General features: G+C 54.1%; 1 protein-coding gene across 10 annotated transcripts in view; it reads right to left on the reverse strand.

Moving 5' to 3' along the window:
- Positions 1 to 838: 838 nt before the first annotated feature.
- The window catches only part of HOXD3 (homeobox D3), a 30,815-nt gene continuing 16,402 nt past the window's right edge, over positions 839 to 15,251 (reverse strand). For 2 of the 10 annotated variants that reach the window (XM_080599559.1, XM_080599562.1), the window contains 3 exons: positions 8,766 to 8,849; positions 4,773 to 5,324; positions 839 to 4,366 (listed from right to left, as the gene is read on the reverse strand). In XM_080599559.1, the coding sequence (XP_080455685.1) occupies positions 3,618 to 4,366; positions 4,773 to 5,265 (1,242 nt within the window). In that variant the 5' untranslated portion in view covers positions 5,266 to 5,324; positions 8,766 to 8,849 and the 3' untranslated portion in view covers positions 839 to 3,617. The other 8 variants (XM_080599560.1, XM_080599561.1, XM_080599558.1 and 5 more) reach the window with 7 other exon arrangements.

A 15,251-nucleotide genomic window follows, 5' to 3' on the forward strand; every position in this document is an offset into this window, starting at 1 on the left:
TGCCCAGGCCTTCCTGCAGGCTGGTTCACAGGGCTTGCATGGGGCTGGTGGCACACAAAGAACCCCGAGGTGCATCCTGCCTTCAGTCTGCTCCTGGCAATGGAGCCCTAGTGACTCTGCTGGACCCCCACGAAGTCGGGGGTCTTCCTGGTGGTGCCAACAGGCTCCATCCTTCAGGTATGGTCCCATGGTGGCAGCCACTTGGGGGAATCAGGGCTGGGAGCCCACAATGCTCTCACTAACAAAGCAGAGCACATTCGGCTTTGCTTTTTCAGCCCCGCACAACTGGTGTCAGCCCCACTCAAGAGGGGGTTACTGCATGGACCAGATCATCAAATGAAGATCCAAAGCCCATTGTTGCGATTGGGGCATGGCCTCACCATAGCCTGGTGCCCCCCAATGCCCCTCAGCCAGAGCAGCTCTGTGACCCTGCCCCTGGGTCTGGAGAGGATGGATAGAGAGGGGAAGGAAGGGGAAGAAGTGCTGTGGTTCCTATTTGCAAAGAAAGGCAAGGCTGGGATGAGCCCCAGGGCTGGCCTTGGCCAATGAGTTGTGTTTTAAATGGGTGGCTGGAGCTCAGCGCATCAGACGCTGTTGCAAAGGAGCTGAGTTGCTCCTGAGTGTGGAGGGAAAGGGGCTCGTTTATAATTTATGAGTTTTAAATAATGGGCCAAGAAAAAGTCTGGCTTGTGCCAAAGTGTCTTTCTCCTCTAGATTGCTGATCCTTGTACAAACATTGTAAAAATGCCAGCGATCTCACTAAAGTAACATTACTTCTAATAATTAGGTTATCATCACGGACTTCTATCGTGTTACAAACGAGACGCCTCTGCCAGAGTCACGGAGAAGAAAGTGAATTTATTTACAACAAGATTCCCCCTCGCACACGCTCCTCCTCCTCCCCCGCTGGAGACCAAGTCTGCAAACCCCGTCTTGCTGCCGCCACACAGGAACAAGAGAGGCCAGCACGCCTCGGCGGCACGGTGCTGGCAATCGGGCGGCGTCTCTGGAAACCCCATCTTCCTCCGGTCTGGGGAAGGACTATCTGTACACGGCCTTTTCTCTCTTAACGGATTTTATGAAGGACTAATAGTGTAAGTCAGAGCAGACACTGTTTGAAGAACAGCCTACAGAGCACGAAGGTGGGAAACACTTGGGAAAAGCACATTGGGTTACACCAGGGACGGCCCCGCAGATATGGTACCGTCTTGCCATTTTGCAGCTGGAAGCAGATGATGAGAGACACGTCGTGTTTTCAAGAACACACAAAATAATATACATGGACAATTCCAGTCGTGGGTACATCAATTACAGAAGGCTTGGAGATACAAACATATATATATACTTATGGAATATCATAGAAGTATAATTCACGAGTAGTGTCTAGCCTTATTTTTTACGTCATTTGTATATTTTGATCACTCCAGGATGGAGCTTCTAAGAAATGATCGTGTGAGGACTTCCATAGAGAACAATTTTAGGGCTCAAAATGGTTAAAATATGTCTCTGACCAAAGTAGTTTATTCTGTTCTCTTTTGTTTACACATCTACAACACATATATCCAAATTTGCTTGGGTAAAAGTGAAATTTAATAAAAGATACACTTTTTCAGCATAGTACAACATCATTAAAATTGCACAGAGGGGAAAATAAAAATCTAAGTGACATTTTGAATCATTACTGTCCAGCCAAACACAAATATCTGAAGACAGAGAAGAAAGGAGGAAAGGAAAAGGAAGAAAGGAAGAAAGGAAGAAAGGAAGAAAGGAAGAAAGGAAGAAAGGAAGAAAGGAAAAGAAAGAAAGAAAGAAAGAAAGAAAGAAAGAAAGAAAGAAAGAAAGAAAGAAAGAAAGAAAGAAAGAAAGAAAGAAAGAAAGAAAGAAAGAAAGAAAGAAAGAAACTTGTCTGTGTTGACCAGAATTGGAGGAGTTAAAATATTTCTCACAATAGGAATTCCAGGTCCTGTCATTAGAGGATGGAGTAGGAGTTGCAGTGTTTGTCAAACTGGAAAGTGACGCGTCAGATGGTTTTGTGGGGAATACAGAAGATCTGATTAATCTTTAACTCGACACTTTTAGAAACAGATAAGAGTAGACTTCTCGGAGCGACATGTACCGTCAGGAAGAGACTTTAATGCCAACCTTTACAGAAAGTGTCTCTGTAAGTCCAGTGAGGGATTCAACACAGCCGTGTAACTAAAGAGGAGAAAACACGAGGTTTCAGAGCATCGTTCCTTTTTTTTTTTTCCTTTCTTTTATTTTCTCTCCTTTTTTTTATTTTTTTTTTATATTTTTATTCTTCCCCATGTGTTAGCTGTCCCCTTTGTGGGACCGGGCTGTCTTGGGCTCTGGGCCGCTGTCCGCGCCCCACCCTGGCAGCTCCCTTTCGGCTGTATGTATCTGATTGTCAATTTTCTTTCAAAGTTTATTTTTATGATAAAAACAAGAGGAAAAGCTCAGGCTTCCAAAGATGTCTAAAAATTTGATTTATGGTTAGTATAAAGACAACAGTATAAATAACAAAGGAGGTGGCAGCTGCTGCACGGATTGCTATGGAGACCCTAATGAAATTAGCACTATCAGAGGGTTTCTAATATATTTGTTTTGCGTTAAGCTTCTAATTTCTTTCCTATTTCAGATAGCCAGAATGTAATGAACAACAACAACAACAAAAGTAGAAAAAAGAAAATAGCCCGCCGAAAAATGTGTGCGACAGATCCCTAGTCAATAAATAAATGCTAACCTCACCGAGGTTTTCGTAGGCAGGATTTGGTCTGACCCAAGATGGCCAAGCCTCGTAGACCGCCTCCTCCCCGCGGCTGCGCTCCCAGCGCGGAGGCGGCCCCGCGGTGCCAGCCGGGCTGAAATAAATACTTGAAAAAAATACTGCGCTTTTTTTTTTTAACTTTTTTTTTTTTTTCGAGTGTAACGGCTCTTTGTGTGACGCCACGGTTTGTTTTACTCTATTAATGACTTACAAGTCGCTGTCTTAATTAATCCTTACATAAACTACAAACACCAGCCACTGTTACAACTGTTCAAGACTACTCTCTCAACTAGCTCAGACCGAAGATACTAAATAGGTGAAATGTAAGTCACCACGGACCTGGATCGATCTCCCGAAGCGTTGGTGAATAAACTCTACAAATAGCCACATAAATACATTAAGACGAGGATAAATAATCAGTGATACAAAAATGTCTCGCTTAAAATAATAAATACATATCATTTAGTCCGCTGCGATCCTCACGTTACGGAAGAATTCATAAATTAACTTATCTGAAATAAGCTCACACGCGGGCAAGTTCCCACCGCTCACAACTGGTCTACAACACCTCAGCATGACGCGCTGCTAACACTAATGGATCTCTAAGACTTACCTTCAAGTACATCATTACCAGCTTATTAGTCCCTTGGTTTGCAGTATATTGCACTGTCATGCTTAGAACAGCTAGAAAAGGACGGCTCCTGCTCACGGACCTACTCGGGGCTGCGGGGAAGGAGGGTGGTGGCTCTTAGGGGAGGCAAATCCGCTAATACTGCTGGCACCGGCAACACGGTCACGTCCGAAAAGTGAGGTAATCAGAGGCGAGCCCGCTCCGCTCGCTCCCGGCCCGCTACAGATGCGTGAGCTTGGGCGCCTCCTGCATCCGTCCCTGAGACGTGTGGTGAGAGGAGAGGTCCGTGTAGGTGGGGTGGGGGTCGCAAGGTCCGTGGTGGTGGCTGCCGGGGATCTGCGCGGCGCAGCTGTAGTCCACGCTGGCGGAGGAGGGGTGCTGCAGGTGCCCCAGGTTGAACATGGGGCCCGAGGCCGGCATCGAGTCCACGAAGTTACCCCCGACGTAGACGGGGCTGCCCTGCAGGCCGGGGTTGGCGAAGCCGCCGCTGCTCTGCAGGGGGTGCGGGTCGTACTCCGCGCCCGCGTAGCGCTTCTGCTGCGGCAGGCAGCTGCTCAGCGGCGCCGTGTAGGCGGCCAGCCCGTACATGCTCTGCTGGGACTTGGCGAAGGAGGTGGGCGAGGGGGTGTCGTAGCTGAGGCTGTTGACGCCGGGGAGCTGGCTGGAGTAGCCGACGTGGTTCGGGCCGCTCAGGGGGGGGCTGCGGTCCGGGGACTGCCCCACGGGGGAGTGCATGATCCCTTTGGCTTTCTGGTCCTTTTTGTACTTCATCCTGCGGTTCTGGAACCAGATCTTGATCTGCCGCTCGGTCAGGTTCAGCAGGTTGGCCATCTCCACCCGGCGCGGCCGGCACAGGTAGCGGTTGAAGTGGAACTCCTTCTCCAGCTCCACCAGCTGCGCGCTGGTGTAGGCTGTGCGCACCCGCTTGGAGGCCGGCCCGGGGGGGCTCTTGTCCTCGCAGCTCTCTCCTGCGGGGAAGAGGCGCCGAGAGCCGTTGGTCCCCGCCGAAAGCCCGCTAGGGTCCCCCGGAGCCCCCCGCCCCCTCCCGCTCCGCAGGGGTCCCGGGGGCGGCCTCCCCCCGCACACACTCCCCCCACCGCCACCACCCCCCGACGGCGCCCCCCCCCTCCCCCTGCTGCCTCCCTCCAGAGCCCGTCCAGGCCCGTCGGGGGCCACTCCCGCCTGGGCTTGCGGGGGGAGCGGGACGGGAGCCCCCAGGCCGCCCCCCCCCCCCCCAGGGCCGGGACCCCCGAGCCGGCAGCCGGAGGAAGGCGGGGGGCGGCTCCCAGGATGCGCCCCCGGGGCAGGGGCAGGGGCGGGCATCGGGGTGGGGGGGGACGGGCAGGAAACGGGGGGCGGGTGCGGGGCGGCTACCTGAGGGGGGGCAGGTGCTTTTCTGCTTGGAGTTCTGCCGGGACTCCTTCATCCAGGGGAATATCTGCTTGCTGAGGGTGGCGGTGGCGGAGCCCGAGGAGTTGGGGCCCCCCTTGGCTTTTTTCGGAGGGGGCGCGCTGGGAGGGTTGGGCGGGGAGGAGGGTGGCAGCGCCGGGGGCTGCTGCTCTCCCATGCCCGGGGGCTGGCTGCCCCCGGGGCCGCCCCCCGCCGTCCTCATGCAGCTGCCGTTCAGCTCGCTGCCCTTGTGCGCCGGGCCGCGGCCGGGCGCCGAGCCCTGGACGGAGCAGGCGGAGGCGGGGTACTCGCCGTCCAGGCCGGCCGGGCCGTAGGGCTGGTGGGCCGCGCCGTAGGGGTAGGCGTCGGCCTTGCTGTACGTGTAGCCCCCGAAGAGCCCCGCGTTGTCGTAGTAGGCGGCTTTCTGCATCTTGCGCTCTGCGATCGCCAAGGCCCGCGGCCCCTGCTCAAATATCATTGACTGCCTCCCCGCGCCTCACGTCGTCGGCCTGGGCCACTCGCCGCCGCGGGAGCCACCTGGGGAGGGGGACAGAGGGGACACAAAAGAGACCTTCAGTGGTGGGCGCCCGGCTGGGAGAGGCCGGCATGGCCCCAGCACGTCCCGCATCCCCGAGTCCCCGGCCTCGGTGGGACAGGGGGAGCGGGGACAGCAGGCATGGGGACAGATGACACCAGGATAGGATCAGGGGACACGGTGCAGGGGACACCATGGAAGGAGCAGAAGACACCGGGGAAGGCGCAGGGGACACCATGGAAGAACAGGGAACATCAGGGAAGGAGCAGGAGACATCATGGAAGGAGCAGGGAACATCACGGAAGGAGCAGGGAACACCAGAGAAGAAGCAGAAGACACCAGAGAAGGACCAGAGTCACCAGGGGGGAAGCAGGGGGCACCAGGGAAGGAGCAGGGTCACCAGATCGTGCTGGGGAAGGCCCAGGGGACCCCAGGGAAGGAGCCACACGAGAAGGATGGTGCTGCGGAGGAGCAGGAGCGCGTTGGTGGGGCTTCCTAGAGACAGCTTTCTCGGGGTCTTTGGGGACCTGGGGTTCTTGTTGGTTTGTTTGCTTGTTACGTTTTGCTTGGTCTTTGGGCCGTTTCCTCGGGAATCTGGCAAAGGCTCCCAGAGAGCACCGCGGGGCCAGCCCCGCTCCGCTGCCCAGGGACACCCTGCTCCGCAACCAAGTCAGGGGCCCGGCCACGGGTGGGTGCTGTCCCCAGAGCCCCCCCGGACCCATTTGGGCAGAGATCCCGCGGGCATCCCCCACGGCCGCCCGCCGGCACGCGTGCGCACGGCCGCGCACGGCTGACATGATGGATTGAGCCGGGCTGCAGCCGGGCGAAGGCAGAAAAATCCCGTCGCCTTTGTACACCCGGCCTCCTTCTTGCCCCGGATTACTCCGGAGTTAAAGTATAACCGACGCCATTCACTAACTTTGCTTTGCACTATAAAGGATGTCGCAGGTCAGCTCCCCTATTTTAATTCCGTGATGAATTAAAATCCCTCACCCGACGTTTCTCGTCCCTTTCATTTGTCCCCAGCAGAAAGAACCTGAGACACTGGGGATGTTTTTTAAGGGATGGTTTTCATTATAAACGCTGATTCTATGATCTCTTCTTTTACCGGTCTGCAAACTCATGGCGCTCCCCTCCCCGCCCCCCGATCAAGCCGCCCCGCCTGGAAATGCCCGGGGATGAGAGGTCCCCGGAGGTCTGAGTTTTGGGGCAGGGCGCTGCCTTTCCCCTGGTCGCACCCGGGACTTCTCTCTTGCTGCAGGACAGAAACTCGCCCGCAATCTGGTTACGGCTTTTCAGTATTCCCTGTTCTCAATTTTACGCGGTATTTTTCTTGTCGGGTTGGGTTTGCGTCTCACATTTTTAGTAATTTTAAAGATTAGCACATACTTCAGCTGACTGTATAAGTCTGAACCTCAACGTACCTTAGGAGTTTATTATATTTCTTCAGGGTTCAAGCCTATTAACATGCCAGAGAAAAGTAGCTAGAAAATTTTGAACAGTGTCTGAAAATTACCATTCTCCAGCCTGTACTTAGGCAACACTACAATAGCACTACTCTTTCTCCCGTAGCAATTGGTATAGTCAAGTACCTAAAAATTCCCTAAAATTCAGTGCCATACACGTCTGTACGGGGAGAGCTGCAGCCCGCAGCCGCTCTCGACAGTTTATCCCCGGTCACAAACCGCCGCCGTCCCTTTCTTCCCTGAACAAAAGCGTGGGATTATCTGGGAAGCTGATAGGAATGGGAAAGGAGCTATTTTCCTCTCCTGGAAAGTTTTAGTAAAAGGATGTCTAAGGGAACGAAGACTGAGGATTCAGATGAGTTTTAATAAACTACTATAATCTGGACGAGCCTTGAAAGTATTTCTCTGCAAAATAACTCTGTCGCTCATTTTCCACTTCTATCATCTACATTTTCGGGAGCAGTCTGGACTGAGGACTTTTGTTAGCACAACACTGCCTTGAGCATATGCTTTTATGTGCCTCGTAAAATATAGTTCCCAAAAGAATACGCAGAATCTTAAGAAAGAATATTGCTGTTAAGCTGTTAAAAGCCTTATTTCTTTTCTGAAATACCAACTGCTTGTGAACTCTGCTTGAACCTAAAAAGGAGGCTATGGGCCATAAATCACATGGACAATGCTCAACTGTTTGGTGGCTCATCTTTAGATCTTAAAAAGAGAGAGAGGGAGAGAAAGAGGAAGAGAGAGACCTTTCTAGGTTTTGATTTTCCACGAGTGCAAGGCCCAGGGTGATGTTTTTGTAGGGAGCACCAAAGCAGGGGCTCGACACTTGGTGGTTTGGCCAGAAACAGCCTCCAGGAAAAAAAGGTGACATCCAAATGGCGAGGCCGAGCCGTGGGAGGTGGGCTCGGAGGCACTGAGGGTAGGAAACCGCAAAGTATCCATGTCTGTGTTTCGAATTTCCCTTCCTCCTCTCCAGAAAGGTTAACCTCAGCCGAACCGCTCGGCGTTACACATGATAATGGGGCTCTTTGTCCCGCCGCTGGTCTCAGCGCCTTTGGGGTGCCCCCGCCGTGGGGGCTCAGCACCCGCCGCCCGAGCCCCGCACTCCGCACCCGCGGATACCCGCGCACGACCGCGCAGGGCCCGCGGCCAGCTGCGCCCCGGCACTTCCATATTAAGCAGTTCTCTCCTAAAACTTCCACTACACTTAATTCTGCCGAGGATCAATATCTCATATGATACCGAATAAATAAAAGGCGGCGAGAGCGGCCAGTGGAGCGGTTATTAAGGCAGCCGGAGCTCTCAGGGTGCATATCAATGCACCTGTCATTGCGGTTTGTAGCAAAATTTATGACCGCGAGTGCTGTGGCAGTAAACGCTCCGGCCAGGAATGAAAAGGAAAACACTTCCCAAGCCCCAGCACTTTCAGAAGTGCAAAGCAGCCTGCGCGTAGGAGGGAGCCCGGCAAAAGAATTCCCCACTCGGCACATTTCCCGGCCGGCGGCCCGGAGGGAGCCCCGTATATAAGGGGAGCTCTGGGGCCGCCGGCGGCCGCGGCCGGCCCGCGGGCAGGGAACCGGGCTGCTGCCGGGACGGGCACCCACCGGCTGCCGGGGAGCCGGCCGAGCCGAGCGGGGTGTCCCTGCCTTTCGGGGAGCCGGGGGAGCGAGGGCAGGGGAGGGCCGGCTCCGGCTCTGGCGGGGCCTTAAAGCAGGTCCGGACCCCCCTCCCCGGGGAGCCCCCCTTCTCCCCAAGGCTGGGCCCAGGCTGTGGCTGCTCCCCAGCCGGGCCCGGCAGCGAACTGCGTGTCCCGGAGGGGCTTCCCAGGGACTGCTGCTCCTCGGCCTCCATGCAGCGACAGTCCCGGGAGCCTGCAGCCCCGGCCCCGCTCCCCGGCGGCTCTGCTCCCTCCGGAGGGGCCGTCGGGCCGGGGACAGCGGGATACGGACGGAAAAGGAAATTTAGAGAACTCACCACACTTATGTTTTTTCTTGAATTTTGACTTTAACAGTGTGTGTAGGATCTTCAGGTTCCTTGGGATAATCCTTGGGCACGGACCTGCAACAAAAGTGAGAACTCTCAGCGGAAGCTGGTTTGTTTTGGACTTTCTTCCTTAGGACTTTGTTAATAAATGCACGTCTTGTCCGCAGCCCCTCACCGTGTCTCTAAGTCCACGTCAGATCTTTTACCAGACAAAGGGCAGACGCTTCTCTTCATTTATTAATAACGCTTTGGGAGAGGCGGGGAGCGAAGAAACGAGCAAAATACGCCCGGAGAGCCGCCGCCTCCACCGCAGCGAGGCCGAGGGGAGCCGGCGGGGTCCGAGCCGGGGCCGCAGCGCCCGGGAGCCGCGGGCAGCCCCCGCTCGGCTGAGGGCTCCGCTCCTGCGGGGCTGGCGCGGGTCCTTCTCCCCCCACACCCCCCGGCTCCCCATCCACCGGCTGAGACAGAGAGAAAGAGAATCGAAGAGACCCCGGCGCTGAAAATACGCCGCAAACGCTTGTGGCTCGAAACGCGCATTTTGCATCTCATCGTGTGATGTGTCGAGTCAGGACTTTAGGAACTTAAGAATGCCAGAAAATCCCCCACAAAGAAGCCCAGGTCATTATAAAGACGATATCTAGCAGCCATAAGCCTTTGAAATGACCTTTGGCTTGTATAGCAATAACTCACCACTTAATGAACAACCAACGGAAGCGCCTCCAATACCTCACAACACAACAGACATTACAACTTTCCACCAAGTCTTCTCTCTCTCTACCCAAACCCAGTAGGATGCGGCATTCCCCTTCCAAATCACCTTAATTTATGCTGGCAAACTGGAGTTAGGGAAGCGAAGCTTCATGATTACACACGGTGCTCGCTCAGGTTCCTGGCCCGGGCCTGTCCCGGTAACGTCTTATATAATATATGCACGTGGGCGTACGTCAACTTTAAGTGCTTTATTTTTTTTTTTAACAGAGATCATTAGAAATAGCACTTTACGGCGTGCAGGAAGAAAAGAAAGCGTAAGTTGGGTTGCACCTTAGCCCCTGAGCGGAGGGAGCATAACACTGCACACCAAGTCATTGTTACCCGCTGTTGCTAAACGTGGTAAGTTTTCGTCTTGCGTCTAATTAATTATCGACTTCTCTTCCCTTTTCGAAGCAGCCTCACAAGCTCTGGACATGCTTTACTTGGCGACAAGTTGGGCAAATATCTAGATTTCCACGGCCAGAAGGAGAACCTGCAAAGTTTGCGCTGCGAAGAGGGGAGTCTCGGGCTCGCCGGGCTTGAGCTCTGCTCCGACCGAGCCGACTGCAGAGAAGAAGGTGCCAGAGCTCAACCCAGGGAAATCTTTAGAATTATTCAGGCGTGGGCCCAATATAGGTATTATTGAAATTTTAGGTGAAGTTATAAGTGAGTGCTTCCATCGAGCCAAATGAAATGCTGCTTGCAGTAATTGGATTCAGCTGACTAACTTGGCAGGCCAGCAGCTTGGAGGCATACAGCTAAGAAAAATGTTCACTGCCTTTAACTTCTGATCGAGCAGAGCAAGACGCAACAGAGAAAAAAGAGAGAGAGGGAGAGAGAGAGAGAGAGAGAGAGAGAGAGAGAGGAGACCCCCCCAACTTTGTCCCCTCGCCCCATCGCCCTGCTGCGGCGGCCCCCGAGGAGGACTCGCCCGGGTGGCTCGGGGCGGGCGGGACCCGGCGCAGCCTGATCCCCGCCGCTGCTTGCCGCCACAAAGCGAGCTTTTCCAGGGGGTTCCCCACAAAACACACGGCCCGAGAGCTCGGCCGGGCTGCGGGCAGGCCCCGGGGTAGAGACGGCTGCTCCTGGGAGCCGAAAGCAGCCCAGGAGGGAGCTGAGCCGCGGGTGCACGCGAGGAGGCTGCGGGGCCCTTTGCAGCGGCTGCAGCCCCGCGGCCGCCCCAGGCCAGCCTCGGGCATCCTCCTGGCACCGCATTGATCACACCGCCCCAGCGCACGGCCACAAACTTCTCGGGAGATAAATATCCCACCGAGCCTCCTCAGCCTTTGCGGCTCGGAGGCGTGAGAGCAGCGGCAACGGCAGCACCAGCACGCCGGGGGAGGCGAGTAGCGGCCCCGAGGAGCACGGAGAGGGGAGAAGGCACGAGAACGCGCTCGGCAGGAGTATTTAAGACACCACACGTAGGGGCTCCATTACCTATGAGCCTATTTCAAATCGCACTGTGCAAATCCACACGGCTACCCCCTGCCCGGCTACCCACGGCAACGAATTAATGGGATGCTCAATCTTACTTTGGCGATGGGAGCGTCCAGCAAAGTTGTCTCCCCCTCTTTTTTTTTTTTTTGGTTATTTGTAATTCCCTTCCTGAAACCACCGAAAATGGGGGATAGGAGAGAGATAAACATTTTTCTCCTAGCCTTTGGGAAGGAGTTCGCTTTTTATTCAAACGGCATAATAAAAAGGAGATACAGCTTAAAACGCACAAGGAGGTGGAGATTACTTCATGCATTTGCAGCCGTCGTGGGCAGAGATTACAAACAAATTCCAGACAGTCCCTGAGTAAAGGCGATAATGCAGCCCCTGTGGTTAAAGGTCCCATTTTGTCATGCAGTTGCTTACCTGTGTGTCAATTTATCATAAACCTGGGCTCCTCACTTTTCAGGATCTGTGCTTGCAGCTTTTAGAATATATCCTTCACCCTTTGTCTGCAGACAATACTGTCCTAAGCCTGATCTTGCGGTTTTACAGACATTTCCACACACCAGAATTCCCGATAGAACGAAAACAGGCACAGGCTCAACTACCAATAAAAGAGAGCGAGTGGAAATCGGAATTTGTTGGGGTTTAGGGAAAAAAAAAAAAAAAATCAACACACAACCCTTTAGCCATCAGCCTTCTGGAATCAAAGGCGGCAAGTGGCCGGCTCTCGTTTTGTTTTGTTTTTAAATCGTGCGGCCATGGAAGAATTTTGGGGAAGAGCAGGAGAACCCCCTTTCTGACCAGAAATATAGGCACTGCCCTAAAATCCAGCCACATTCGCCCACGTGATCGCGGGAGCAGCTCGCCGGGGCTGAGGCTGGCCCGCTCCCCTCACCCCCTCGCAGCGGGGCTGCCCAGACGGGACCGGGGGCGGCGACACCCCCGCGCCCCGCGCCCCGCTCCCCGGCCGCTCCGCACCGCTCCGCACCGCACCGCGCCGGCCGGCTCCCGCACTTACGCGCCCCGCGGGGCTGGCGGGGCCGCTCCGCGCCCGCCCGAGCGCCGGGGAAGAGGTGAACTCCGCCGGGTACGGCCAGGGAGTGGAGCGACAGGAGGAACTGGGGACCGGCTGCACCCCACCGCCTGAGCCCCGGGCAGCTCGGCAGCAACGCTGCTCCGCCGGCAAGGCGCCCGGGCCGACCGGCGAGCGCGGGTTTTTGGGTTTCTCCTTCTCCGTCCCGGGAAAAATGCTGGGCTGCTGGGACTACCCCTGTCTGGAGGCTAAAGAAGCGTCGGGAGAAAGAAAAAAAAAAAAAAAAACTCATGACATTTGTGCGTGTGTGTGTCTGCCCTGAGCCTGCCTCCCCTCTCCGTGTGTGTGTAGAGACACAGAGCAACCCTGGAGTATATCCGTCATGTGTGCCCGCAAAGCTCCCCAACAATTCCAGTTCGGCAAAATACATATATATTAGCTTCTCTGTTTGATTTTCTAACATATCAGTAGCTATAAATACACCACACCTAATCTAACATCTGCTATGATTTCATTACCATCCAAAGCACGGGGATGTGACAGTAACGTATTACCTTACAATACTAACCGTAAGTGCATTGTAACATTTATCTAAATTACATTGCTTTTCCTGACTTTGCAAACCAGTTATAAAAAGATTGGAGTCCGGTGATGGAAGCGTAAGTTCAATGTAAATTATTGTGTACGGCTTCGGATTTATAATCCTATATTTCTTCGAAATGATGCACTTAAATCTCGCCTCAAGTAAGAGGGAATGGTTCTTTATATCCTTTTCCGTCAGCCATATATTTCGGCGTCTGTGTACTTTCGCAGAGCCCCCGCGCCCGTGTGTACACACGCAGAGCCCCGCATGCCCCTGTGCACGCTCGCGTGTGTACACACACGGCCGAAGGCTCTTCTGCAGGGCTTCGGGCATTTGGGATGACGACGAGGTCTTTCTCTTCCCACACACCACAGAGAGGGGAAAGTTGGGCTCCAGTCGAGCCCAGAGCACGAGGAGGCTGGGGAAGAAAATGCCTCCTCGGGGGGCAGCTCGGAAAGCCCTGGAAAAAGTCCCGAGGCCGCGAGGTGGCTGCTCGGAGGCTAGGGCTAAAAAATGTGAAATTTAAGGTAAAAATGGAGGCCGGCAGGAAGAAAGGAGCGCCCTCGCCACCAGAATTAAGACATCGCAGAGGGGACTAAGAAAGTATTAAGGAAATGTTAATCCTCGGCGCTGGTGGGACTCCAGCTTTGCGTGAATTTGTCTCCAGTAAAGGATCTAAGACTTCTTCAATCGGAGCATATGTTCATAGAGCAATAAAACAGAAAGATTTACAGTCTCCGCCCGCCCCCCAGCAGCCTCGCACCCTTTCAGGAATTACTTATGATGATTTATAACAACAACTCCGGCAATTGTCAAACTGATAAAATAGCCCGGGCTATATGCAGGAATAAACGCTCTTATGAAAGGGCTTCGATTTATGGTCGGGTCCATTTTACTGCGCGCCTTGGTGGAGTTTGGTTTCTTTCCCGGACCAGCAGGATAATATAAAACTTCATTGATAAAAACGTAGGAGTTCTGGTGAAGTAGCAAATCTGTTCCTTAGTCACTAGCAAAGCACATAAACATTTGTCATCTTTGAATAATTGAATTAATGTGTTATTGTTTGAATGTATAATTCATAACATCGGAAACTTTGTCTCTGTCCTGCCACCGAAACGGAAGTAATAAAAAGCTACGATCTACGGTTTTTTAGAAATTACTCCAGCAAGGGATAATAAAGAATATCCTGTTTGCAGAAAGTATTTCCAGCTGACTCTGGGATTTAATAGAGAAACCTCAGGCTCGTGGTCCATATTTCACAGAGTTTGTGGAGAGCGCCTTTCCATAACACCGTGCCCTCCGATTCTCCTCAGCGCGGGCTATCGATTGGGACCCGGCAGGCGGCCGCGGCCGTGCTCCGGGGGCCGGGGGCCGACAGACAGGGGCCGGGGCCGGCCGGAGCGGGGCGCGGGAGCGGAGCGGGGCCGGCCTTGGGGCGGCGGCGGAGCGCGGGGCACGGCGCACCCGGGGCTGGCTTCGCGGGTGCGCAGCCTCCGCGGTAGCCCCGCTGTCAGGACGCGGGGCCAGATTTACAACCCCGGCTGAAAAGAAGTCCGCGGCCTTTCCCCGCGGCTCGGAGCGGGCGGCGGATGCCCTGGCAGCCGCGCTGTTCCGCGGGGCGCTCCGCGCCTCTCCGCGCCTCCCCGCGCAGGCGGCAGCGGCCAGCGCCGGCGCCGCCGGGGGCCGCGGCAGCCTCCTCCCGGCGCTCCGCGGCGCTCCGCGCTCCGCTTCCCCCCGCTCCCTGGGAACCAAAGGTCACCGCTTGCGCCCGGTCCGGCTCCCGGCCGCTGCCGAGCTGGAAATCAGGAAGCAGCGTGCCCTATTTGTCACGCGTTTGACAGCTAAGTTCATTAAGGCTTAAATAAGAAGGAATAAAAGTACCAAAAAAAAAAATGGTTACATACCGGGCGTCTCTTTTTCGGCAGCTACCAAAGAGCTAGGTGTGCAGAGAGAGGGACTGCACCCTTTGTATATTATATTCTTGGGATCTCTTCAGTTTTCAAGTCTGATAGAGTCCTTTGCTTGGCAGATTAATGACGACTCCGTGTTTCTTAAGGGACGTGCTGAATTAATTATTTCGCAAATCACGTGGTCAGGACTTGTAGAAATCTATTCTTATCATCTTCCTTGCACTTTGAAATTCTGCCTGTTATGACTGTTCCTAGCAAGATTATTTTGGTCTCTAGGCTTGCAAAAAAAAAAAAAAAATCAGGGGAAAGGGCTAACAAACATGGCCGTTGGAGGCTGTGTGGCTCTGCATTGAGAGGTCCCTATTTACTGTACTGTACAGTGAGGGGTGTTTGCTATTGACTCTGCCTTTCCTCTTCATTCTTACCTTAACGACTAGTGGTGATATAATATACAGAACTGTATTGATGTATCGGTAGTAACAGGAGGAGCCATTAAACAGCAGACAGAGAAAGTATAATCACAAAATGTGTCTCAGCATTTAAACTTAGTGAGAGTGTGCTTGTGAATACACAGCCCCCCCTCGCCCCCCCGCTCTTCAGGCATTGAGGGCACTTGCCTTGTTTTGTGCACTACGCTCCTTTCAGCATCTGAACAAGATACTGTATTTTTGGACTCGTGCCTTGACCACGCTCCAAGAGAGGACAAGTCCTCCCTGACAAATACTTCTGACAAAAATAGTGCCATCGACTTCTCCTAGTCA

This window comes from Anser brachyrhynchus (assembly GCF_964034855.1).
Source record: "Anser brachyrhynchus genome assembly, chromosome: 7".
Lineage (NCBI taxonomy): Eukaryota > Metazoa > Chordata > Aves > Anseriformes > Anatidae > Anser > Anser brachyrhynchus.